Source organism: Bos indicus, chromosome 18 (assembly GCF_029378745.1).
Source record: "Bos indicus isolate NIAB-ARS_2022 breed Sahiwal x Tharparkar chromosome 18, NIAB-ARS_B.indTharparkar_mat_pri_1.0, whole genome shotgun sequence".
Classification (NCBI taxonomy): Eukaryota; Metazoa; Chordata; class Mammalia; order Artiodactyla; family Bovidae; genus Bos; species Bos indicus.
In genome coordinates, this window is record NC_091777.1 from 6,095,694 (window position 1) to 6,122,764 (window position 27,071).

The 27,071-nt window shown below is 46.0% G+C and overlaps 1 protein-coding gene across 3 annotated transcripts in view; it reads left to right on the forward strand.

Moving 5' to 3' along the window:
• The window catches only part of WWOX (WW domain containing oxidoreductase), a 909,485-nt gene that overhangs the window by 212,070 nt on the left and 670,344 nt on the right, over window positions 1-27,071 (forward strand). For all 3 annotated transcript variants that reach the window (XR_011561738.1, XM_019979231.2, XM_019979230.2), the window contains exon 6: window positions 19,898-19,986. Coding sequence is in view for 2 of the 3 variants with exons in the window: in XM_019979231.2 (XP_019834790.2) it covers window positions 19,898-19,986 (89 nt within the window). In the remaining variant the exon portion in view is untranslated. The remainder of the gene's footprint in view (window positions 1-19,897; window positions 19,987-27,071) is intronic.

Genomic DNA, 27,071 nt, shown 5'->3' on the forward strand with positions numbered 1-27,071 from the left:
CTTGACATATGTCACAATTATAGTCACACCTACACAAATAAGGAGTAAGTGCTTCTGAATCTCAGAAGCAGTTGCTGTTAACTTGGTGTATCTCTTTTTGTCTTCTTAGTATTCAAATATATTTGTCTATATTTCTTAAAATTGCTATCACACTGTAGTCTGACTTTTTTTTTCCCTGGAATATTTTGGCCATCTTTTTGTACCATTAAGTATTCTTTGGCAGTACAGTTCTGGTGACTGTATGCTATGCCCTCATAACTTACTAAACCAACCCCTTCTTGCTGGGCACAGATGCTGTTTTCAGTTTTCACAGTCACCATCAGTGCTACTGATTTCCCTGGGCCAAGTGAGGCTTTTCAGTGTGAATTGATCATTCTTCTTCAGAAAGGTGGTTTCCATTTATACTCCTTTTTTATTCCCAGCCCTGTCTGGGGGTCTCTTTTTCTACACTTCCACCCTCACTGTGTATTTATCATTTTCAAATGGTTTGTTTTACTTGCTGAATGATCAAGCATTAGATTGATAACCGAGAGCACTTGTTCCAACAATCTTCTCAACTTTAAAAGTATGTTAAACAAAAAGTTTTAGCATTTCACGTAAAAACTTTGAAAGCTCTCAGGCTCATCTGTAATGGAGGGTGTACGAAACGAGGGTTTTTCTGTGCTTAATCCCTATTAAAGCATTTATTACTAAGGCTCCAAAATTACTGGAAGAAGAGCACTCAGAAAGTATAAGGGATCGATAGCTGGTGCTTTGGAAATGAGCGAAACAACTTTTTGTTTGTTTTAAACGCACCTTGGGGCTAAAAGAAAGACTTAAAATGAGTTAGGTTGCAAGTTTCTCAGCATTTCATAGCTTATATAGTCAAACAGTTAACTTGCATTCAGAAGCTACAAAGATGCGTATCAATTTTTTTTTTTTTAATAAATTGAATTTTCACTGGGGGAAAAATACCTCTTAGAAGATACAGACATGTGCATGAGAGGCCCTGCTTTTAAGAAACTCATAATTGGATGTGAGTAGCAAAGATTCTGTGCCAGGCCCCTGCTTCCCACAGTGGGAGTGATCAGGGCGCACTTTGCTGAAGAGGCGACCGTGACTTTCCGTTTGGTCTGACGCTGTAGTCACAATGGGACTTAATGTTGTGATTAGAATATCGATAGTGCTCCGTGAAGAGGACAGTGCTCATGTTGTAAACTTTCATTCCTCCAGTGTCCAGTCATTGGGAAATACTTCTCAACGAGCTTATTAGTTAGTGGTTCTCAGATTTTCGGATTTCAGGATCCCAAAAATTTTCAAAAGAAAACAGAAACTAGGACACCAACTTAAACTTGCCAAAGTGTTCTTATTTCCTCAGAAGGACAGTAATAAAATAACAGCAACCAAAAATCAACAAGCAACATGCCTCATCAACAATCAGCACTACTTTATAAAAGAAAGGCTATCTTAACACAGAACACCAGCTCCAAAAGACAGCCGTTTCATTGTATTTTATGAACTTTTTTCCAGGTAACTTCAGAGTTATATAGAAGTTGCAAAAATGCACGGAGGCTTTACTAATCTTCCCCTAATTTTAACAGTTTACCTAACTGTAATATAATTATCTAGCCATAATATACTTTTCAAAACCAGGAAGTTGGCAGTAGTTTATAATGCTAACTATGCCTCCTTACGCGCACTGAAGCAGTTTCCGTCAGTGTCTCGTCTTGGCGCAGGATCTGGTCCGTGATCCCGCCTTGCCTCTAACCGCGTGTCTTTTCCGTCAGTGTCTCGTCTTGGCACAGGACCTGGTCCGTGATCCCGCCTTGCCTCTAACCGTGTGTCTTCTTGGCCGCCTCTAGCCTTTGACCGTTCCTCACTCCTTCCCTGTCCTTCCTGCTCTTGAGACTTTGGTGCAACTGATTTTTTTTTCCCCTTTTTAATGATTGATTTAAGTTAAAGCAGATTTTGGCCTGAGCATCCTAGAAACGATGTTGTGTGCTTTTAGTGAAGCAGGTCAGGTGGTACACGGTGTTTGTCTGTCTTGCTGTGGTTAATGGTGAAGTCACTGTGACCATTTGGTGAAGGTAATGTCTGCTGAGTTTTTCCATCATTGTGTTACTGGTTTTTTCTTCATACTGCATAAATATTTAGGGGGAGATGCTTTGAGATTATGCCAGCCTTCTCTTTCTTGAACATTCATATACTGACTTTGATCTCACCTACAGCAGTTATTATAGCAGTGCTTCCCTAATGGTGATTTTGTATTTCTCACATAGCTTTCTACTCGGATTCATTGGAATTCTTCTGAAGGAAGAGCGACCCCCCCTCCCACTTGTTGATTGATTCAGTTATTTTATTTATCTTAGTGTAGATTCACAGGTGTGTGTTTTGTTCTATAGTCCAGTAATATCATTATTTATTTTGCTGCTCAAATTCTTGTGACTTTGGCTGGACTGTTGTCTTCAGGACCTTCTTCTGGTTGGTTCCTATGACAGAATGCTGTTTTTTAGAACTCTGTCTGTGTTTTTTTATTGGTTGCTCTGGATCTATAGTGGCGGTGTGTGGAATCCAGTTTGCTGGCCAGGGATCGAACCCGGGCCCCTGCATTGGGAATGCAGAGTCTTAGTCACGGGACCACCAAGGAAGTCCCTGGACTGCCGTTTTGATGGAGTGAATTCCCCTTCACGCTGTCTTCCGCCTTGCTCCCCACCGTTGATCTCATGTCATCATAAGCTGCTGAGAACAGAGGCCCGCTCTTTGGAATACACTGGCCTGGGGAACAGAAGGAAGCTCATGGGAGCATGCTCCATGCTGAATCCCCAGCCCCACCCCCTACCCTGCCCCCGCTTAGAGAAAATAAGAGACACAAAGCAGTGGTGATGGATAAAACTAGAATGTGAATTAGGATAAAGGAAGAAGAAGCTCTCATTGGATTGCAGGAAAGACAGGTATCTTTTTTTAGGATTGTAAAGGGCTTTGGAGGGGGTAGTTTCAGGGAGCAGCCCCAACTTCCTGTGTGCCAGGCAGGTCCTGGGCCCTCCAGGCTACAAGCATAATTTTATCTAACCCTCCCATGCTGAAGGAGATATAACATTATGATTCCACAGATGGGAACAGTGAGGCTCCAGGGTTCCAGGAGGTCAGAACCCATTAAGGACGTGGTGGGGCTGGGACCGAGTCTTGTTCCCTGGACCCCAGGTTTCGTCCTTGCGCGTGTCTCCCCACGGTCACTGCTCACCCCTACTGGCGGTGGGTTTTGGGGGAAGAGAGAAGAGCTGCTGCCTGCCCCTAACGCCCTAAAGATGGGGCCGCCTCCCCCCACTCCCCACCACAGCAGTCTTTTCTGTCCATTATCACGAAAGAAAGAAGTGGCTTTACGTATAGTCGTCACTGGGATTGTGTGTGTGTGTGTGTGTGTGTGTGTGTGTGTGTGTGTGATTCTGCACCCTTCGATGTAATCTGTGTGTTTGAATATATTTATGTGTTCCTGTTGTGCCTTTTTTCAAAAACCCGCCTTCAGGGTGTGCAAGTGTGGGGACTTGTGCCTAGCAGTGATTCCACGGGGTATCTGCATCCCAGAAGAGCAAGGGTTTCTCTTTCTATGGAATCTTCTTGGTCACCAGCATGCATTTTCTTTGGCCTGCCCTCCTCTATTTACCATCGCTCTACATCTCAAAGGACTGGACACTGAAAGAGATCTTGGCCACCCCAGGAGCTCCAAACCCTCTAGCTCACAGCTGAGAGGATGGAGGTTCCTAGGGAGTGGGGGTGGGGTGGGGGGGAGAAACCTGCCCAGGGCCACAGAGCAAGGTGACGGCGGAGCCCCACCGAGAAGCAGGGCTGCAGACTCTGGGTCACCCTCCTGCCATCTTGCCTTGGAGCTCCCTCAAGACTGCCTGTCTCTGCTCCCAACGCCCCACAGGCCAAGTGCAGGAGAGGAATTCTTCAGAGTGGTCTCTTAATAATCAATGCTTACATTTTGCCTTGGCCCCAGGCCAGATTCACCCCACTCCCCCCCGTGCCCCCACCCAATCTTGTGTTCAAGGTTAAACATTCCTGTGAATTAGTGACCTTGCCAGTTTTGGCCTGTGGATGTCGCTCTCCATCCATAAGCCTCCTTTCCAGGGACCGTGTTTGCAGCAAAGACTATAATTTTATTTTGGGTTTGGATATACTGATTACATTTTAGCTTCTGGTATATTTTCTTACCCGTCACAGCCATTAAATTTATTTTAATAGTTACTCTACCCTCCTGATAGCCAGTGAAGGGGGAATTGGATATTGTCTATCAATTGGCTGGTCCGTGAACTAAGGCTGTATCTAATTACAAGGCGTTGTATTGGTGCTGATTTATTAACCATTTCCTGGGCTTGGGAGAAGGTTGCGTTTTTTAGTGGCACTCGACAGCCTGGATGCAGCTTTCCAGGAGGGTAGGGTGCCCGGAATATCACCCATCTTACAGTTATTACTTTGTGTCATATATAATCTTGTTTTTTCCCTGCAACAAATAAATCTTTGGGACTCCCTGGAAAAAAAAAGGGGAAAAAAAAAAAAACATTTGTGGTTACAGTATAATAAAAATAAACCGTTTGTCGTGACTGCAGCTGACATTTATCAGCCTGTTTGTGGGTGCTCTTTCTCTCTCTCTATAATACAGAACATAATTTGTCACTTTGTAAATACATTCCAGTCTAAATCCCTGCCAGCATCTGTTAGTGTTTGAAGGATTAATGTGCTACCCTGTGTATGTCTGTGCTTACAGGGAACAGTGTAGCATATGATTATGGATCTCCGGAGAACAGGAGAATGGGGTATTTTCTCAGCTTTTCCCTTCACTTGTGGTCTTTCTGGCCCTTTCCTGATTTTTCTCATCCTTTTCCTACCCTGCTTAAGAGCTTGGAATTTCATCATTTGCAAGGGTACTGTTAGTCTCTAGTATTCCTTCTCCATTTCATTGAATGGGTCGTGATAATCGTGGTTTACAGGCAGAAAGGGTGGACAGATGGTTCTGGATTGGTTAGACTGGGATTCAGGTTCTCCCTTCATCTGATTTATGACCTCAGATTATTTAGTTTCCGTGTACTTGCTCTCAAAGTGGAGATGCAACCAGCTGCCTTTGGAAGGCACCAGGGTGAAGAGCGGAGCCTTGCATGGGTGTGAAGCGCAGCAGAGCGCCTTGATGAGGGCTCTGCGGCTCCGCCCCCACCTGTCCCTCTGCGTGTCGTTGCTCCCCTAACGCAGTCCATGACACTTCCAGTGCTAGGACTTAGTGGGTGGCTATGATTCTGTTTTGTTTTTCATCTTTTCTTGTTAACTAGTGGGGTTTTGTATTTGTTTGGAAGTATTAATCTCCGTAAATCAGGTGCTTGGTGGCTTCTTAGTATTCAGGGATTTCAAAGATCATTCTGCCAGTAAGAAACTCTGGTCCTCAACAAGGCTTGATACTGACTCCTGGTTGAGGAATTTAAATCCCTCAGTCTAGGCAGAATGTCTCACAATGCTGCAAGGGTCATCTTTGCTCTCCCCAGCAGAAGGCATGAATTTCCTCTGAATCGTGATGATATGGCCTGTAATTCTTATTACTTTCTTCCTTTCTTCTTTTTTTTTTTTTTCCTTATTACTTTCAAGAACAGTTATGGTCTCTCAATCGCCCTTGAAAGTGAAAGTGAAGTTGCTCAGTCATGTCCGACTCTTTGCGACCCCATGGACTGTAGCCTATCAGGCTCCTCCGTCTATGGGATTTTCCAGGCAAGAGTGCTGGAGTGGATTGCCATTTCCTTCTCCAGGAGATCTTCCCAACCCAGGAATAGCCCTCAGTCTACTGCTATCATTTGGATTGAAAAATCCCAGGACATAGAAGACGTGATCTCTTTAATAACTATCTTATGAGCAATCTCTTTATTTTGTGTTTTCATTTTGTGTGTGTGTGTGTGTGTGTGTGTGTGTGTGTAGTCCTGCCTGTCCCACTCAGATGGTTCCCCCACCCAAACTTTGCATCTGCATGTGCAGTTCTTCTTTCTGCAATAAAGAGGAAAGTGCGAGGTTCTCTTTCCATTGCGAGAGGTGTTGTGTTGTTGTTTTGGTTTTCTGCACTGCAAATGCACATGCACAAGATGGAAATGCCATGCTGTCATTCCCGGTGGCCAAGATGGAGCTTCCGATGTGATGCCTGTTAGGATTTTGGAGAGAATCATTAGCAGATCTGGAGCATACCTTTGAGCCCAGTGGAAAAGTCTGTCCTTCACACCCTAAATGCCCAAGGATTGGCATGCTTGGAAGATGTCTAGAAACCCCTGTTTCAGTTTCTCTAACAGGTTTTTATAACCTTCCAGAGTGGCCATCAGAGAAGGCAATGGCAACCCACTCCAGTACTCTTGCCTGGAAAATCCCATGGATGGAGGAGCCTGGTAGGCTGCAGTCCATGGGGTCGCTGAGGGTCGGACACGACTGGGCGACTTCCCTTTCACTTTTCACTTTCATGCATTGGAGGAGGAAATGGCAACCCACTCCAGTGTTCTTGCCTGGAGAATCCCAGGGACGGTGGGGCCTGGTGGGCTGCCATCTATGGGGTCGCACAGAGTCAGACACGACTGAAGTGACTTAGCAGCAGCAGCAGCAGTAGCAGCAGAGTGGCCATAATATTTTTCACAGCGATCCTGTGTTCAAGCAGATATATGGAATTGCAGGAACCATTTAGTGCTGATACTTAACAACATGTGATACTCCTGAAATTCAGATTTTTAACAGGAGACACATTTTGCAAGAAGCAGTGTTAGCAGATACCTACCGCTCTTTGTACACACTGCTTGGAACTCTTAATGCTGTCTGTGAGCTACATCTTTATCAGGTGGCCCCGTGATCAGTCAGCACACATTATTTAAGGCATCATGTAATGCTCTATTTTTTCCTATCTTCAGTGGAATCTGCAAATTACATTAATTATAAGACTGCCAGACTGTCGGAAACACACCCAGCTTTCCTGACTCTTGTCCTGAAACAGGTTTCAGCAAACTGTGCCACACCAGGAGGAAATCCAGTCTGACACCTGTTTTTGTAAATAAAGTTTTATTGGAACTCAACTTCACCCATTGGTTGACAGTGTCTATGGCAGCTTTTGCATCCATGCTGCAAAAGTCGAGTTGTTTGTGTGGCTAGCAAAACCTAAAATACTAACTGGCCTAATCAAGAGAAAGTTTGCTGACTTTCTGGAGGACTTAGGGCCATTTGGAAAGAAAAGTCTGTTTCACTACCTTCTGGTGAGCAGGTGGTTAGATTAGTATCTTATTTCTACACATATGGAAACATTTCCAATTACACATGACTTAGATGTCTCTCTTGGCTCTTCCAGAGTCTGGAGGTTGAGGCAGAGGGGAGAGGTGGAAATCAACATTCTTTTTTTTTTTTTAATCATAAAGTTAACATTTTAACGGTCAGAAAAAAAAAAGTGTAAAGGCTTTGGGTTCATGGAAAGAACAACATTCTTGGGAGTGAAGTACATTTGGAACCCTCCATAATCTCCTGGATTTAGGGAAAACTTCAGGGTTGGAAAGAAAGTTCTGGCACCAAAGCAATAATACTATCTTAAGGAGGAATGGCTTATCAGAGTGGAGGAAAAACTAAAATCCCACTTCTGCCAACTGCTGATTATATGGCTTTTCAAGCAGAATTTTTTTTTGGATGCTTTTTCAGCCTTTGTTTTGTTTGAAAAGTGCAGGTAATTGAGTCTACTTTGTAACGGCTCAACGGGGTGAAATGTAGCAGAGTCCATAATCCTCCCTTCTCTGAATAGTACCTGTCAGAGAGTAAGCCCTCCTAAGTGTTTAATTAGCAGTGAGCGCTTGCCCCTTGGACTGGGTTTTTTAAGTGTACCCGGGGCAGGAAGTCTGACAACTCCTGGTTGTGTGATGAGCGGTGACACTTAGATGAACTAGAGAACGTGATCCTCAGCCAGAACTCCCCCGAATCCTTCTGGGGCTTGTGCTGCAGACCTGGTGCCCCCAAAAGGAGTGCAGCCTCTAAAGTCTGCTTTCCTTGAGAAAAAGGGGACCACATGGACGAGGTCCTCCCTTTACACCAGAGAAAGCTCTGGCCACCCCATCCCGTCAGCAGCAGAAACTCTGCCTGAAGAGACCGTCTGTATCGGGGAACCAGAGGGAGCAAGGACGACACTGTTATAAATACTGAAGAAGGCGAGCCGAGGCCGAGCCGCCGTACGTGCGCGCATTCCAAAGTGGCTTCTAATGGACGCTGACAAGGTGGTGTCCCCTCCCCAGCTCTAACGCTGTGTGCACTGCTCTTCTGAAAACACTTGCTCTCTAACTTAGCTGCCTTTTAACAGAATTACCCCACGTGATTCATTGTCCCTTTTGGCTACAAGAGAGCAGACCTCGGAGGCGGATGTGAACATGGCCACGTGCCCGTGCCCAAGCTGGCATGCTTCGGGCACTGAGGGGCAGGGTCGCCTGGTCACTGCTGTGAATCTGCGCGTCATTCTGCCACTCCTCACGGGCCCCTCTTTCCTAGGCTCCTGTTAGGACTTGCCTTTCAGTAGCAGTCCTGGGGAAGCTGTCAGACAAGCCTGCGAAACCTCATGGGACAGGAGCACCTGACTGTTTTCTGAGCTTCTCTCAATCTGTCTGTCTACCTCTGTCTCTCCTTCTCTCTATTCCTTAGCAACCACACCGCTACCTGGAATAAAGGACTTGGGTGGAAAAGTTACATCACTAACCCGATACATGCTCCTGGCCTGAATTCTTTGAATTAATTCAGAGATTGGGATTGTAACGGGCCATCTGCTCTCAGAGGTGTTTTCAGGCTTACTTTATACTGTTTGGGCTCCAGAATCAATTGGATTTTTAAACCCCCTGATGTCCCAGATTTCATTTCTGCTTGCCAACAGTGTGCTGCTGCTTCTTCAGGTGAAAGCAGCAGGGAGCCGCCAACCGCACTGCCACTTGAAGTTGTGAGAGACAACAGCTGTACCAGGTGATTTCCAGAGTGATTTCCAGATCCACATCGGGTGTCCCCAGTTGATAGGGGGTGGTGGCCCATTCAGTGCATAAAGTATGGGAGCTCCTTGCATCTAGTGGCCTCACTAGAAATCGTTACAGTCTGCATCCCTCAGATGGAAGGAGAAAGAATATGGGAAACCCAGGTCACGCGATGAGTAGCCCAGGGTGGAGGGCCTCACGCACGCACACGCACACAAACATATTCCACTCACAGGCCATTGGTGGAAACCTGGAGGCCCTGCCCCACCACAGTGCAGGCTGGGAAACGTAGTTCCAAGCTGGTAGGTCTCTTCTCAACATAGCCCAGTACTGTGGACCAGAGAGAGCAGGTCTGGGAGGTGCTGGTTTTCTCTGTCCACACTATCTATTTTATACAACATGGAGGTCATTCTTGAATTCTAGTTGGCTTCTGCCTTTAACGTGTGAATTTAAATCCTTTTAATTTCTCTTGTGATTATGTGTGAATCTCTACTAATTTCTAAATTTCATTTTGTATTTCCTGTCTATCAGGTGTTTTCCTTTATTAATAATTTTAGTTCTTTTTTGGATTTTATTTTTGCATCGATCCAGTTTCTTAATATCCTGTGAACCCCAAGCATTTTTTTCCCTGCTGCTGCTAGTTTGGAAGCTAAACTGACTTTCTTCCTCCTCCTCCTCCGTCTTTCTCTCTCTCATATTCTTTCCCTCCCCTCCCTCCCTCTGTTTCTTTTCTCCCTCCCTCCCTTCTGATATTTTTCTTCTTGAAACTTTCACATACATGATTTACATTTTCTCTTGTATAGTATAAAGCTGTTTACTGTCTCTTACCATTTTAACTGGCAAAACCAGGCCATAAGTGATTTAATAATTAAATCTCCCTCCCTAAAAAAGAGCATCTTCTTTGTTATCGCTGTTTCAATTCCTTTTCCAGTTCCTTTTTACAAGTAAGTTATTTGGTCCCATGGCTAATGTAGAAGACGTGCAACATTTGCGGACACCTTCACTGTGTGTGTGTGTGTGTGTGTGTGTGTGCTGCGAACCGAGTTTCTAGCTTTTCTGCCTTTCTGGGTGCTTTTGTTGGAACTTATTAGAGGCTGTTTAGACAGATGCCACCTTAAGCAGGAAACTTTGTTTCTCTGGGAAGCACATAGTCTTTTTAACCTTTTCTAGTTCCTCTGTTGAATATGCTGCTTTGCTTCTGCAGAACCTCAGAAAGATTCCTCTCTGGACTCATCCACAAATTGAAAGTGACTGTCGTGGTCACTCCCCAGGCATGGTGGTACCGTTGTATGTTTACTGCATGCTCTGCATATGGGGCTCACATTCGTCAGCAGGCAGCGTGGCCAGCTTCTGAGTGGCAGGCCAGCAGCCAGCAGGCCTGAAGCTTCAGGAGAAAACCTGCCTTTCCAGTGGATTATGGGAAATCACTGTTGCCAGCCTCACTAGCCTACTTTTATCTCTTCTGAGGAATTTGTCCCGGGTTCCGGTGGTGCATTATTCATTCATTCATGTTCTAAATTAAACCCTGTCTTGGAAACCTGCTCTGTGACACTCACTGTGTACCAGAAATCAGAGACAGAGATATGAAACTTCATTTTAATCGACTGTAAATATCAGTGTGGATTTTCAGTTGTTTCGATTTTCTTTCATAGTCTCCTGCAGTGTTCTTGGGAATAGAAATTGCTCTAACCTTTTTGGAGGACACCCAGCAAAAATGCATCAAAATTTAAAATATAGATGTCGCTTGACATGGCAGTTCTACTTCCAGGATCTTATCCTATAGAAAAAAATTGTTTATTGCAAAACATAGATATTACAACATTGCTTTTAGGAACAAAAACCTGGAAACTACATAAAGTAATATTAATTACAGCAACAGCAATAGTTAGCACTTAGAGCATATGTGTTTAAGGTGCTTCCCATGGATATTATCTTACTGAGTTCCCACAGTAATCCCAGGGAAGGGATTCTTCTATTATTTCTATTTTTTACAGATAAGTAAGGTCAAGCTTTGGGAATTTAAGTAAAAAGTTCACAAAGCTAGTGAAGGCTGTAGAGGACTGAGACATCCAAAGGGCATCATTTTTTTAATAAATTTTTTAACTGGATTAAAAATTTTTTATTTGTCTTTTTGGTTGTGCTGTGCAATATATGAGGTATTAATTCCTTGACCAGGGATCAAACCCATCCCCCTATATTGGAAGCTCAGAGCCTTAACCACTGTACCATCAGAGAAGCCCCAGATCAATTTTTAATAAATGTTTGAACACTCCTCTACTGGGTAAACCTACTGGTTGAGAAGAATGTGGGTGGAGTTCCGTTTCGGTGTATTCTCTTAGGTGTTGATTGTGAAAAACCAGATTACAGAGTAGACTAACACGTAAGCTACGACACAGTGTTTGTAGAAATCCGCTGCGGCCCAGTGTTTTTATACGTGTGGGAAATGTATCCTGGAAGGGTTTGCCTCAAACCGTCACTCTGTGTATCTTGGGGCAGCAGGATCCCAGACACTTTCTCTTGATACATTATCCACTTCTGTATTATTTGTACTTTGCTCAGTGAACCAGTTATATTTTTATAAATAAGGATAAATTTAAATTGTTGAAGCCCACTTGGGGTGAATCACAGTCCCTGTCCCCAAACCGACACACGCAGCCTCAGCACTGTTCCCGTCTGGGGCTCGCTGTAGGATGTTTGTCAGCGTCCCTGGGCTCTACCCCCAAGATACCAGAGCAGCCCTCCCCCAGAAACGTGTCCAGACCCCACCGGGTGTCCCCTGGGGCTGGCGTGTCCATGGTGAGAATCCTCCAGGCAGGTGCTGTCCTGGTAGCGTGTGATTCTCTCCATCCTGAGCGTCATAATGGAGATCGTCTCTCTCCATCTGAGCATCTCTCACACTTCACAGGTCTTTCAAGTGGAATCCAGAAGCCTTTCAACCAGAGCAGATATTCTCGTTTCTCTTTCTCTGTAGTCATTGAAACTAACTGCCACTGACCTGTCACTAGATAGTCAACAGACCCCATATCTCTCTGTGAGTTTTTTTTCCTATTAAAAAAAATTGTTCTTTAATTGGAGGAAAATTTCTTGACAGTGTTGTGTTGGTTTCCGCTGTACAGCCACACAGTTCAGCCCCAACATGCATATGGCCCCTCCCTCTGGAGCGTCCCTCCCCTCCCCCAACCCACCCCTCTGGGTCATCACAGAGCGCCAGGCTGGGCTTCCTGTGTTAAATAGCAACCTGTCACCAACTGTCTAGTTTACACGTGATGCTGTGTATAAATGTCGATGCCACTGTCTCCATTTGTCTGTACACCTATCTGAATCTTGGGGTGCAGGGCACCGGATTTATTTTATCAGCAACTTCTGCAAAGAAGGGGCTTCAGATGCTTAACAAGTTTCATTAAGAACCTACGTATTAAAATGTTCAAAACATATAGGCTGCTCCTGTTGAGGATATAATTATGCAGTAGATTAGCTGACGTCCAGTCTGTTGCCTTTAGAGCACGCCGTGGATGTTCCAGTACTTACATAAGACATGGGGCCTGTTTATTAAAGAGTCTTCAACTGTGTATAAAACTCGAACAGTCAAAAGTAATGGTGTCTGCTGAAGGACTCTTTATCATATGAATTTACCTTTAGTCATCTATTATTTATTTCAGCTATTTTATATGCCATTATAATAAATATTATGACAGAGAAAGCTTTTACGCTTCAACTTATTGTACTACTCTCTACTTGCCTGCAATCCTTCAGGAAAATGTAACCATGCTTTACCTATAGTTAACGTAAATCATCACTTACATTAGGATGAAAAATTCACCATGAAAAAAGTCTCTTTCTTCAATAGCCAGGCGTAAATGCCCGATCATGTCGGCTGCCAAGCTCCCGTGCCATTTGCCATCCTCTTAAACTGTTTTTAAGCTGCAAAGTGAATGCATAGCATAGAGGGAAATTGGAAGGTTTTCGAATAATTTTCCTTCTCTTGTTAGTTTCTGGCAAGATAAGCATTTTTTTTGTCCAGAGTGCAAAATACTGCCAATTACTGTCTAAGCATCTTTAATAGTTTTACTTTACGTGGTGCATAAGTCGTACACCAAATTAAATAAGCCGTTATCCGGTACAGTTTCTCCTTGAATCAGCCTCACAATCACCTATAGATATTGAAACAGTTACTTTATAAATTGAGTTCCAGCAACCCAAGGCAGAAATTTTGACCTATGTGTAATGAAAAAAGTATTGTCATGATTTTCTTATTAGGCATGTTTATCACTGTATTTTGGAGGGAGGGCGGACTTTGGTGGGGGGTCATCTGTGGAAGCTCAGGAGTGACATTTCCTGCTTGATGGGTGATCTGAAGGTCAGGAATGACGAAGTCAACCCTTCTCCTTCAAGGCTTGAAGGAAAACCCAGAGCTTTGCTAAGGGTCGTTTCTGGTTTGGTTTCCTATTTTGTAAATTGGACTCTTCTTCAAGAGCGTTTTCCTGGTGAAAGGCGCAGAGGCGTACCAAGTGACACAGGCGTGGAGAGCCACGAAAGAGACTCTTAAACTCTGCCTTCTCCTTGGGTAGAAATGCTGCTTCAGAAAGAGCACTTATCAGAACATCCTTTTGTTAAAACACATTCATTTATTAACATTTTGGCTGTGCTGGGTCTTAGTTGAAGCACGCAGGGTCTTCGATCCTCATTGCAGCACGCGTGATCTTTAGTTGCAATGTGTAACTAGTTGTAGTATGCAAAGTTGTGCATGTGGGATCTAGTTCCCAGAGCCAGGATCGAACCCAGGCCCCCTGTACTGGGAGCGTGCAGCCTTAGCCACTGGACCACCAGGTCAGTCCCTGATCAGGGCGTCCTTTTTATCTTTAGACTTGTTCGAGGTTGGGCAGACTCCCATCTAGCTCTCTCACAATGCTGATTTGGGTTGCTCTGAGACGTACAAGAGCCAAAAGGAGATGCACGTCCCTGTCTGCTCCTGCGTTTCCCAGCAAAGAGGCTGACACCCACAGCCACAATAACATCACTTTCATAATACTGAAGAAATGAGCGATACAAAGTCCCACATAGGATTCTGACAAATTACGGAACCAGTGTAGTTAGGTCTGTACTGTAGTTCAGTGAATAATGTCATATCAATAACATGCTCATCGCTGGTGTCTCCCGCTGCTGTAAATGTGACAACTCCTATTTAAGTTTTCAGAACATAAAATCAGGACCAAGCATATGTAAAGTGGAAGGGTGAGAGGCATCAGCATAATGCAATTAAGGCCCATTGGATTAGAATTTGCAGGGTGCCATTAGCAATAAGCTCTGAATGTACATTATTGCCTTGGTTACATTTTCTCCTTCACTACTAGGCTTCTCTTGTAAATTCTAAGTGTATGAAATAAATATGATGTAAAATAGACACAAACAAGAATTTATAGAGGACGTTAATTTCTTGATAGCTTCTCAGTGTCAAGCATTGAAGAATACGAGAACAGGGCTAGGGCCGGTAGTGATAATCCAGTGAAGACACGAGTGTTGGAACCAGTCGAGTCTCAGTTCGAAACCCAAATCAGTGTCTAGGCTGTGCCACTTTAAACTGTAAAAACCTCTGTTTTCGAGGCTGTGAAATGGGGGAAATGATAGATACTTCAAAAGACTTTTCCCATGACTCTTCAATGAAAAATAAATGCCAAGCATATCACGTGCTGTGCTCTCTCACTCGGTCATGTCCAGCACTTTGCGACCCTATGGACTGTAGCCTGCTTAAGTAAATTTTGTGAAATAAGGAAAGACTGCAATTGGTAATATGCCTTATGGTTGAAAAACAAAGAATCGGTGTCCTGTTCTAACAGTGGTTTTACAAATGATAATGATCGTTACTTCTGTGCCTCGTACCTCGTGTGCACCATACCTACTCTTTGCCCTAGCCGTTCAAGGCAAATGGCCGTTGCAGCAGGAGTGCTGAGGCCCAGAGCGGCCACACCGCTGTCCTGCAGCCACACAGCCAGTGCTGCTGTCCGGCCGGACTGTGGCTCCTCCTGGTCAGCCCGGCTCTGCTGTCCCCGTGGATGTTCCACACAGTCCCCGCATGGTTCCTTTGGTCTCAGGCAGTGCCACGCCTGAGTCGTACTTGGCTGATTGTGGTCATGCAGTGGTATGAGAGAGCAGTCCTGTGTAACAACAGCAAGAACCCCCTTGATTCTGCACTTGTAGACCCTTGAACCACTAAGACAGGTTTTGGGAACTTAGCAAAGAACAGCCCAGGAAGACTCGTTCTACCGAGAGTGTCAGTGGGCTGTGCCACCACCTGCTGTCCCCGACGTCCAGGAAAGTGGAAGAAAACTATGTGGGTTGCTTCATTACTCTGTCTTTTGGCTGAACCTGGGGGTGGCTGGGAGCAGGTGGGCGTCTCAGCTTCTTAGATGTTGCCTGCTGCTTCACGTGTGGGGTGCCACCTGTGCATTCCTGCTTTAAAATGATGGGTGCTGGCATCTGTAGACAGAATTTAAGGTATGTTTGCATTCCTCTTTTCCCTGAGATGATAAACTTGTGTACACTGGTGTGGTTAAAGAAAAGAGTGTGGATTTGGGGAAGGGTTGGATAGGCATTTTATAGCATTTAAAGATTCAAAGTTTAGTAGGAAGTTGTCTCTGTCAGCCAAAGCTAGGTGGGGGGCTGGTTGGCTGGATAGATGGGTAGATGGGTAGAGAGGAGGGAAGGGGGGAGGGACATAGGGAAACAGTTAATATTGGGGTGGTGGCATTGTAGATACTTTTTGTTCATATCCATCTGTCTTTTCTAAATGTTTCTATGACTAGTGAAATGGCCTGAAATGAGCCTGGAGAGTAAAGAGGGCAAACTCATGGACTGTGCGTCATTCATTGTGTACACGTTTGCATTTCTCTTCTTGCTGGGCACGTTGGGGGTTGCACCTTTTTGAAGCTAGGCACAGCCCCAAAACATGCTCTGCCAACAAAATGTCAGCAGAAGCAACACCTGGCACCACAGGGTGGCAGCCCACGACATGCAGAATGCAGCCATATTCTCTGCCCGCCCTGTGGAGGCTAGGGACGTTGCGGAGGATGGAAACACCCCCGGGCTCCACCTGCCTGGGCCCCTGGCCAGTCACAGTGACAGGGCCCCACTGACCTGGGAGGAACACGAGGCACGAGCTAGTCATAATCCTTGGTTTTCTTATGACATTGAAGTTTGGGGGCTCCTTCCTTGTTGAAGGTCGTCTTGACTCACACTGAGGCACTTGTGTGAGCCACACAGTAAGGGATTGGGTCGTATCTTGTTGGCCATTCCAAGCTACAAAAATGTTTTAAGCTAGAAGTGTGTGTGTGTTGCAAATCTAGAGCCCAGAGACTGGCCAGACAGGGTCAGAACTTTTCACGTCCTGGGTGGCATATGCTGATTTAACATCTTAGTTGAAAAACTCAGCGGTTCTTTAGTGGAGATGGAAGAGTTCTGTATCTTGAATGTGGTGATAGTTCTATGAATTTCTGCATGTGATAAAAATGTCATAGAATTATACGCATAGATATTTCAAATAAAAGAAAATGAGTGCATCCCCGAACTGGTGAAATCCAAGTAACATCTGGAGTCTAATGAATTACTTTGTGACAATGTCGATTTTTGGTTTTGATGATGTGCTGCTTGGATAAGTCGTCCCCTCTGGGGGATGCTGGGAGATGGGTATGTGAGCATTTTCGGGTACTGTGTTTGCCACTTCTTGCGAGTCTATAATTCCTTCCAAATTAAAGTCAACAACAACAACAGCAGAAATGAGTTATACCAAGAAAGCGGATTGTGGTCAGTCCCAAATTCATAGACTCAGCAGGAAAGCTTACATTGGCAGATGGGGCCTCTTGCTTTCACCTAGCAATCAGCAGTTTATCCCTCAGAAATGCTCTCTGTTTGCAATCCGTCAGCCCCTGCCTTCTCATTTAGAGCACGTCCCATGATAAAAACATTTCTGTCATGTTGTGAAGTTTGTTAGACAACCAGAAGAGCAACCCACACCCCCCCCGCAACACACACACACATCAGCACACTTGTGCACCCTCCTTCTAAAAGCTGTTTTTTCCCTTCTCGGGGCTTAACCAAACTGTGCACGCGGTCCCTCTGGTTCTCTCAGGGTCAGTAGCAGAAACAGGAAACCCGATACCGGGGGCAGGGGAATCACCTGAGTGATTGGGTGTGGACTTGAGTCACTGTCCCCAGGAGCCCAGTAACCCAGTGCCTGTGGATTAGTCTGTTGAACGACTTGATGGCTTGTGACCCCTCATTCCCCCTGGATACGTACGTTCTGATTTTGTTCTTATTGGTGGTGGCAGCCCTGTGTTTTATCTTCCAGCAAGGGGCGAGGTGGTGGGGGTGGGGGATGGTACCAAAAGACAGCGTACCACGTGCAAACCGCACATTAGAAGAACACAAAGGCCGGCTTGGCCAGGCCATCGCTTTCATGGAAATTTCCGCTTTGGGGTCACCATCTGGGAATGTTCTCCCTGTTTTATGGGGGAAAAATGTACATGCATTCTTTTCTAATATGTAGCCAGCACATTCCTTGGGGGTTTCCATCAGGGACTCAGCTGAGAGGTGCGATGTCTGTCTTTACCACCATTCCCTTAATAGGAGAAATATCCGGTTTTCTTCTTGCGATGCATTCAAAGCTCTGTAAGATTCTGTGTTGGCAACGAGTGTCGTGCTCTGCGCCAGGGGCGGCTGGGGCCTGAGGAGCAGGATGAGGGTGAAAGGCCACTTGAGTTGCCACGTCTGAACGTCAGAACTGGTAGTTGAGCATTCCGGAGGCATAAGAATCTATGGGGAAGGAAAGCTAGCCATTTTGACAGACGTCCTGCTCCGAAGGCTTGAGCCACAGATGAACATCCGTCACGCAGACAGAAAGTGGGGATGGGGGGTGGGGGTGCGGTTTGCTCCCCATCTGGAGTCCTGAGCCCTCTGTACAGGGTACGGCATCACTAGGGTGCAGCCCCTTCTCCTGGTGGCAGTTTACCTTCAAATGGGATGAGGGCTGTGGCCTTGCCTTACTGTGAACCCTCCAGCTCTAATATTCCCCTGTCTCAGGAAGCTCTAATGAAACCCACGTGTTGGCACGCTCCTCTTTTCCTGGATCAGGTTAGATGCTTCTCATTCTTCCAGAATCTGCAGGTGTGTGCAGCTGGTGCTGTTACCTGAGGAATTTAAAATCCACTTCGGCCAACTTGCCTTTGCCAGAGTGTTGGGGTTTGGGGAGGTCACTGAATTCCTCTCTACATCCTTTCCCGGAAACTGCGCCCTGTTAGTGGCAGGACCTGGATCCTCCAGGGTCCAACAGTGATCTGGAACGACGTGGTCTTCGAGGGGAAGCCTCACTTGTTGTGAACACAGTTTCACCCACCCTGCTGCCCTGTCGCCCTCCTGAACAACCATTTATTACACAGTGGCCTCGGGGAAAGAGCTTCACCACGGCATCTTCCCTCCTTCCGGTTAAAGTGATGAAACACCTTCTGTCTTCCAGGCAGGCTGTTAGGTGCTTTGCACTTAGCCTCACAACTCTGTGAGTAGATAATCAACATTCCTCATTTACAAGTGAGGAAACTGAGGCTCAGAAAGCTTAGGTGGCCCAGAGTCTGTGTGCATTCCAGCTGCATTGGCCTGGTGTTCACTGTCCACGGCCTGGGCCTCGGGTCGCAGTCCAGGGCGTTGGTGGCCGAGGTGGACTTCTGCAGACACACTAAGCGTCTCAGCACAGCCTGTGTGTCCGTCCAGGGGGAGGGTGCCCTCCACTGAGCCACGGGCATCCCCTTCAGAGCATCCGAGCACCGTGTCATTCTCGCTAGTCTTACTTCAGCATCTCAGTCTAGACAAGGATTCCCAAGTTCACTGCTTGTCTTATGGGAATCCACTTACCTGAACAGGCAGGTAGCCTGGCCGTCTGTTCTGAGGAGAGAGATCTAAAAAGTCATAGCATTTCAGCCAACACAGCAGAGTCCAGGCAGACTTAAAAATCGGGAGGGCCTGGTAAACACAGGGCCTGTTTGAAAGGCATGGTCTTTCTGGAACTGTGCTGGGGGCCGTGCAGTGGGACGGGGGCGGCTTCAGTGACTGTGGAGCGCTTCCGGTGTGGCTCCAGGAGGGAGTTTGGGCTTCAGTGTCAGACTGGCTTGAGGTCTCACCATCCACACTTCTTAGCTCTGTATTCAGTCTCTTATAAGATGCCACAGTGTAAAACAGGCCAAATACAAGGGATCCTTCAGTTGTCCTGGGGGTGACACGCGATGATGCCTGTGAGTGCCCACCCACCGTCACCCGGGGTTAGACAGCAGGAGCATCGTTATCGTGACCCACGTGTGCCTCACGTCCGCAGAGCTCACAGGGTCTCTAAACCAGGGCTCTCTAACCCGGCTCGTCTGCGTTTCTAAAGCAGGGGCGTGCGGAGCTGTCGGGCTCCGTTGGTGTTACCGAGCTTTGCCTGCCTTTGTACTTTCTGTCCACGCCTTGTGTTTCATTTTTGAGGCAGGCTTAGTGGAGTGGTTTCAGAGCCCAGATGGCAGCTTTTGAGATTCCCACGTGGCCTCGGATGTTCCTGCAGGAGGCGGGCTCCATCCTGGAGTACCCCTGTCGTTATAGTTTCCTTTAGGAGTCACTTAGAGAGGAGACAGTGAGCCCTCGGACCCTGTGGATCCTGTTTCGGGCGCTGAGTCAAACAGTACAGCCCCTCAGCCTGGAGTTTTAGAGAGTCCCAGCCTCCCATCCTCCCTAAACTTGGCAGTAAAAAGCCCCGTTCTTCTATTCATTCCGATGATTTATATTCTCTCTGGGCGTCTAATATTAAACAGGGGAATTCCGACATGTTCCATAACACATTTACTGTAACTTGATACCATGAACTAAACTTGCTGTTATTTATCATTTCTTTTTATTTTCTCTCATTCCAGCACAAAGCCAAGGTAGAAGCAATGACCCTGGACCTCGCTCTGCTCCGTAGCGTGCAGCATTTTGCTCAGGCGTTCAAGGCCAAGAATGTGTGAGTGTTCCAGCGGGGGGTTATAGATCATAATATCTCGCCATTGTAATGTCTTTATCAGATGAACACAACCGGGAAGACGGAAGGCTATTGTGCCGTCTTGGCGTCCAAACAGGAGGCTCATTTATACTGGCCCGGTCGAGGTGTACCGTATTTCTTTGACTCTGAGCCCCCCTCATTATGAGACGTGTCATCAATCTCACAACAGCCTCCCAGAAAACAACAAAAAGATCCTACTAAGCATCAGTAAAAAGCGACCTCATAAAAGCCAGCTGACTGTAGGCTGCATCCTGATCGCAGACATCTTCAAGGCGCCTCCCAGAATCGAGGAGAAGTTCTATTTTAATTGCATTTAGGAAGAGATCAGGTCAGTTCTCTAGTTCCACAAGGGGGCTGAACCTCAGAGCACGGGAAGAAAGTTTTACTGTTTCGCAAACCTGCGATGGTTTTACGTGGCACGTGGACACGGTTCCAAAAGCGTGGGCTCACATCTGAGAACTTCTGTTTTTCCATTCTTTCTCAGACTTTGAAAAATGCCTGTAGGAGGGAGCCTTTGCTGAGGACTGGCAGATTTTTTTTTTGGCCATCCCTTACCAACCGCCTTTCCTAACAGAGAGCAAGCAGCTCTTAAAGCCAGAACTGAGGAGAGCGCTGGTGGTTAGCTTCCTTTTCATTACGATATTTTGTTTCCAAGTGTTTATTTTTACAGTTCCCTCTGATTTTTTTTTTTTTTTTTTTTAGGGCAAAGCAATACTGGTTTCTCATTTAACATAGCGGTTTAAATTTCTTTAACAAATCACTTCGTTTAATTTTTCTTTTCCAGTGAGTTGATTTAAACACAAAGATTAAGTTAATAATAGTACACGTGGTGCCAAGGGTAAAATAATTCCGTAGTCGGCACCAGAGTCCCCGAGTTTGGAGCAGGCTGATCAGTGACAAGCGGTCTCAGGGTTGGCCTCCGTCGGGGTTGCTGGTTTTAACAGTTCTCTGCGGAGATGATGGATGGGAGGGGAGGTGTCTCAGCCCAGATGCTCCGATGGCGTGATGTTGGCCCGACTCTTCAGTGCTGTCCAGTGGCCGATTCTTCTCTCTCCTTTCGTTTTCTCACTCGTTCTTTTAGGCCGTTGAGAAGTCTGTCCTCTAAAGCCCTTTCTGGAGCAAGGCTGAGTCCTTGAGATTGAATGTCAAGTCAGAGTCTTTAGTGAGATCTGCACTGCCCCCCACCCCCACCCCAGGGGCCTGCCCTGTGCTCCAGTGATAGCTAGCTGGGCATCGTCCCCAGGCCAGCGGACCTAGGCGAGCCCCACTGTGTGCCCTCTTGGCAGGGATTGGTAGCTGCCAGCCCTCGCCAGAGCTCCCAGAGAACCTCACATCAAGACAGAGCTGTAGCTCTTTAAACATTTGCCCTGTCCTCCCTTCATGATTCATTTATCCGCTTGCTTCTTCACTTAACACGCATTTAACACATGCCTCCAAAGCCCCAGGCTCTCTCCTCGGCTCTGGAAAGAGTGGTGGCTGGTGGAGGCCTAGTTAAGCTCACCCAAGCCATTGTGTGTGCTGCCAGCAAGCAGGCGGTGTTTAACTGCTGGCAGCCTACTCCTCGGCCTAGTATTTCTGCGGTTGTTTGGAAGAGAACAGCAATAACAGTATCAGCCGTAGCAGCAGTGACAGCTCGTTTCTCGAGAGCTCGTTAGGAGCCCCACACCCAGTGCCCTTTGTGTGCTTTCCTGACGTAAGTCTCCAAGCAGCCCTTAGGGTGAGTGCTGCCACCCTGTCTATTACGCAGCTGAGGAAAACGAGACCAGAGAGGGTGAGTTATCTGAGGGTATGCGGCCAGCCAGCAGGGGCGCTGGGGCCGGGCACGCCTGGGCAGCCCGCCTGCCAAACCACTTTGCTGCACTGTCTGTTGTTCTCAATGGGCCAGAAACCGAGATCCGAGACAGTGAGTGACTTTCGCAGGGTGCCTTGGCAGGTTGGTGGCAGAGGCAGCACTTCATCCGCTTTGACTCTCTGCTTGTTCCCCGACACCATGCCACTCTTGTGGGAGCTGAGACGCACCGCCTCTTCACTCTCCCTCCAGTCCTGGTGTCAGAGCTCACTGGAAGGAGGCGCTTAGCCAAGGACAGCCAACTGTTACATAAGAGGACTGCCTTCCAAGTCTTAATGGGACCATTCGTTTTTAACTATTAAGTAGTTCAGAAATCATCAAAGCCAACTGCCTTCTGTGATCACCAAGCCCAAACTCTTGGAGAAAAGCGGTCGCCCATTCTGCCCTAATTCTGGATTTTAGCAAATGAATTCTGAATTTCTGTACTTCTTGGTTCAGAAACAAAAGCAGTTTTCCTGTTAGCCAACCCCATGCCACGAACCTCCTTTCATCAGTCTTTCTCGGGTCCAGTATTTTACATGGATTTAGAGAAATCAGCTTGAAAATCCCATACGACTTTCCCTTTGCAAGACCAGCAGGGTGAAGTCTTCCCCGGCCGGGCAGATGACAGTTCAGCACTCACAGGTCTGTGGATTCTGAGAATTGTCAGAAGCGAGTTCAAGTGTCAGTGACTGAACTGCCAGAAAAACACACGTCGCTCTCTTCTTATCTCCAGCTCCCGTCTTTCAACGTTAAGATCTCCTTGTGTGTAAAACATAATGGCAAACGAAGGAGAGGCTACCCACGCTGGACCCACTCCTTTCTGCGCCCTTGGACTGAGGAGAGGAAGAACCCGTCCACTGAAGTGCCACGTGGATGCGCGCCGAGTCCCGTCTGCGGGCACGCCAGGCGTCCGTGCGGGCGCTTTTTACTGTGTGCGTCCCCTCGGGTCATGCCCCAGCCCGGTGGTCTTGCCATGCCAGGGCAGGCAGCAGTGTGTGAGGTCTGAGCCTGGAAAAGGTAGAAACGGGTGTAAATGCGAACCTCTTTGGGAGATGCAGCTCATGGTACAGATGAGCCAGTCTCCTTCCACCAGGAGGGCATGTGGATTCAGCCTCTTCTAGGATATTCTTCTTCTTTATGTTTTTTGTTGGGGGTGTGTGGTGGCATGGGGTGGGGACTGAGCCTTTTCAGAATGAGCCCTGCTAACAGTGATTATGCAAATCATAATTCCTTCCTGACGTTTGTTTATCCCATGCAAGGCAACACGCTCAGCACTTAAGCCCATGTCCTCGCTCTAATTCCTTACAGTCATCCCCAGGCATGACTCATTTTATCTTTGTTTCCCAGTGGAAAGGCTCCAGCTTCTCACTGAGAGGCCAACTCTCTTTCCTGACTTTAGCAAGTGGCAGATCCCGCATTGGAACCCGAGTCTGTCTGAATCCACAGCGACCCCTCTTCTTGTTCCACCTCGCCCTTGAGGTGGTTGGTAGGAATTACTGAGGACCGAGTTACTCAGAAATTTAGGGGCCGAACACCATTCAAGGCAATGAGTATTCTGTTCTCTCAGTTTACTTAAATCAGAAACCAAATCAGGTCAATGCATCTTAGCCTGTATTTTTTCCTCCAGCTTCTAAATTTCTCTTTATTTAGTGCGGCATATGTGTTTCAAGGGCAGGTGTGTCCTCTAGAGTTTTCTGTGGTCTGTGTTTCACTGACTGCACCCCGGTGGTGTCATTCAGCTGGTTCTTTTGTCTTCTCTGTTTCCTGTGAAATGGTAGCCAAGGCTGAAGGCTCAGTCAGATTCCTGTTTAATTTTTGTTTGGCAAGAATGCTCAGTAGGTGGTGGTGTTGTCTTCAAGCCAGTTTTTGTAAGGCTCTGCACGCCCCAACCAATGCATCCCTGCGCCCGCGCAGTCTGTCTGTCTGCCCGCTCCCCTTCACCCCCCATTCCTCCTGGCCCCCTCCACTCCTTCTTCTGGGTGGTCAGCCCAGGGGGCCTCAGTGCTCCCAGGGCACTTCTCCCCAGCGTCAGTGGTGGTAGTGGTCGGCCAGTGTGTCTCAGGTCCGATTATTTTGGGGCATTACTGGAAAGTTCCAAACCGAAGCCTGTGGTAAGTCCCAGCCAATCTTGAGTTTTTCAGGATATTTTTGTTGAAACCGCAGTCCTGGAAAGCAGCCAGCTTCCGTGCTCCTGCTGCCTGACTGGTCAGGGCCTCCATCAAAATGCGAAGAGCTCGGACCCTTGCTGATGATTCCGACCGAGCATCAGGATTTTCTGTAGTGGGCTCTGAAGCTAGTAGGGTATTGTTTGGGATACCTTTGCACAGTTTCATCCGTGATACTAACTGCTTAATTTACCAAAAAGCGTTCGTTTTGAACAGGCCCTGTAACAACAGTTCAGGGGCTTCTAGACTTCTGTAAAAATATATATATATATATATATATATATATATATATATATATATATGCATTTCCTTTATCAGATACTGTTTTATGGTTTGAGTTCTATATATTCCTGAAATAATGGACACCTGGATTCCAGTTTTGAAATTTGAAAACTTTCAGTGATGGCACATAATATAGGAAATTTATTGCTTGGCTTTCAGTTACCAGTTAGCTCTTATAATATCATCTAAGGTCTTTGATTCATCATAGCAATTAATGGAAGTTGATCATAACATAATTTTAAAATAACACTTGCAATTCTAAAGATTTCTAGAACTTTGTTTTGGTCATGGATCTCTACTTTCTCTTTTCATCTTTCTGTCTCCAGCAGAATTTAAGGAAATCAGGCTTTATTTCACTTAAAAATACTTAAAATACTTTCACTTAAAAATTGGATAGTGGTGTTTAAAGAAAAATCCAAAGAATACTTTTTCAGTTTCCTCTTTACTGTTTATACATTTGAGGGAGAAATCTTAACAAAGTTATTTATTTTCACTTTTTAGAACTTGAAAATTCAGGACTTTCAGAAACTACTAATCCCAGATTTAATTTTCTTAGATTCTTATTTCCAATTTTGCTGTCTCCAGTCCTTCTACAGAAGTGGGTGGGCTATAAATTATAAATAAATCCCAAATTTTGAGGGTTAAATTACCCTGTAAGACCAATGTGTAAATTACAGCTTAATCTTTCTTCTTCTCCTCAGTTTGGTTTTAAGAATAAGGTTTTAGCCCATGTATCTCTGTTACTTTTTGCTCAACATGAGAAATTCATTTCTGGTTTTTGTAACAGAGTATCATGTTGCTTTGCTTTTCTGAACAGTTTGAAAACTAAAAGAAAAGAAAAACAGAGAGGCAGATTTTTTTTTTTTTTTTTTTTTTTAGCTGTAATAAACTCTCTAAATCTAGATCTTAATTATGGTGTCTTATGAAAAATTTTTCAAAGTCTACAAGTTGATTTTTCCCCATCCCCTACATTTTCCACCTTGAGGTATTAAAAAACCATACTATGAAGCATTTAACGTGTCTAGAAACATCAGAGAAGGCTTCCATCCAGAGTAGATGTTTTGCCTTCTGAAGCTTAACTCTTTAGGCATCAAATGTTCTTACATAATTCTTTAAAACAATATTTGTGAAATAGATGGTGTTCTGTCGTCCCTTATTAAACAAAAATACGAACACAGAGAGTATAGTGCAGGGGTCAGTACGCTTTTCTGAGAAGGGCCAGAGAGGAAGCACCTCTGACTTCTCGGGCCGTAAGGTCATCTGTGTCAGTGGGCAGCTGTGGACAGTACTTACACGGGTGAACATGGCTGTGTTCCAGTAAAAGTTTACTTCCAAAAGCAGAAAACGGGCTGGGTGTGTCCGAGGGCCACGGTGCATGTCGAGCAGGTCCCGGCACAGACTTGCCAGGCCTATTGAGAAGAGGAGGCCGTGCACGAGGCAGGCAGACGTGCCTCACGGCGCTGCGCCCGTGGCCGGCACAGTGTGTGCGTTCCCGTCTGGGTCCTTCAGTGACTCGAGAGGTTTTCACGAATGTATCCAGTATGATACAATGGACATAAGACAGATTTCTGTCGAAACAGGAAAAGAGGATCAGAGTGGACTGGTCAGACGTGATCGTAGAGGAAGTGGGGATCTCATGAAGTCTTTACAACCATTGGTGAAGTGGACCTGGGGACTCCCTGGTAGTCCAGTGGCTAAGACTGCGCTTCCCAGTGCAGGGGGCCCAGGTTTGAGCCCTTATCAGGAAACTGGGTCCCGCACGCTGCAGCAAAGATCACAGATCCTCATGCCACAGCTAAGACTCGGTGCAGCCAATAAGTAAGTATTTTTTAAAAAACTGGGCCTGGAAATGAGCTTTGAGATCCCTCGCAGCCAAGGCGAGAGAGGACACGAGCTTCACGTTGCCCACAGACTGTATGCATGACCAGCCCTGAGCAGAAATAACGCTCCTATGGTGATGCTGCACTGCCACAGAGTACTCAGTCCGCTGCTGTGTCCTCTTCCCCCTGGTCTTTGTTACTCTTCGCAAAGCCATGAACTCGAGGGGGTACTTCCCAGTTCTCTTTCGGAGCCAATGGGTAGACTGTCTCCTTTGCCATTGCTGCTATTGTTTCCCCTGGTTTTGGGCAGCTTTCCGGATGATTTGAGTGGCCTTAAGGGCAGCTTGCTTTGAATAAGTGAGAATTACAGTGGGCCGCAGGAAAAATAATTAACCTCTGTATTGTCAGATACCAAAGTACTCCACACGCCTCTTCTCCCCTCCTCTTTTGGCTTATTTTTAAAAGTTTTTCCCTTCATGTCATTAATTATTTAGTGTTTACAACAGTGCCAGGAACCGGGCTAGACGTTGAAATTAAACCATTTGCCCTCTCGCTTCTCCTGTGCCTATCACTCTTTTAAAATAGTCGTAAAGCATAAGGATTTTTTTTTTATAACTTTGCGCAGTGCTGACTATCTTCAAAAACACATCCTTACCAAAGAAGAATGGTTGTTAAATTAATTAAGAGCCATTTTGCAATTAAATGTGTTAGGGAAAAAAAAATTCAGTGAGCCTTTTTGCCATCATTAAAAGTCATCACTGCCAAGGAATACATGAAAATGTGTTTGAATTAACCACAGCAATGTTTGCAAAATAAACAGTTTTGATTTCCCAACAGAATTCTAGATTCAGCCATCGCTATCATGTTTCCGGAAGTCTAAGTGATGTATGTTAATTGAAGACACACAAAAAAACCTTCCCTTCCAGGAAGAATAAAAGCCCGGCTTTG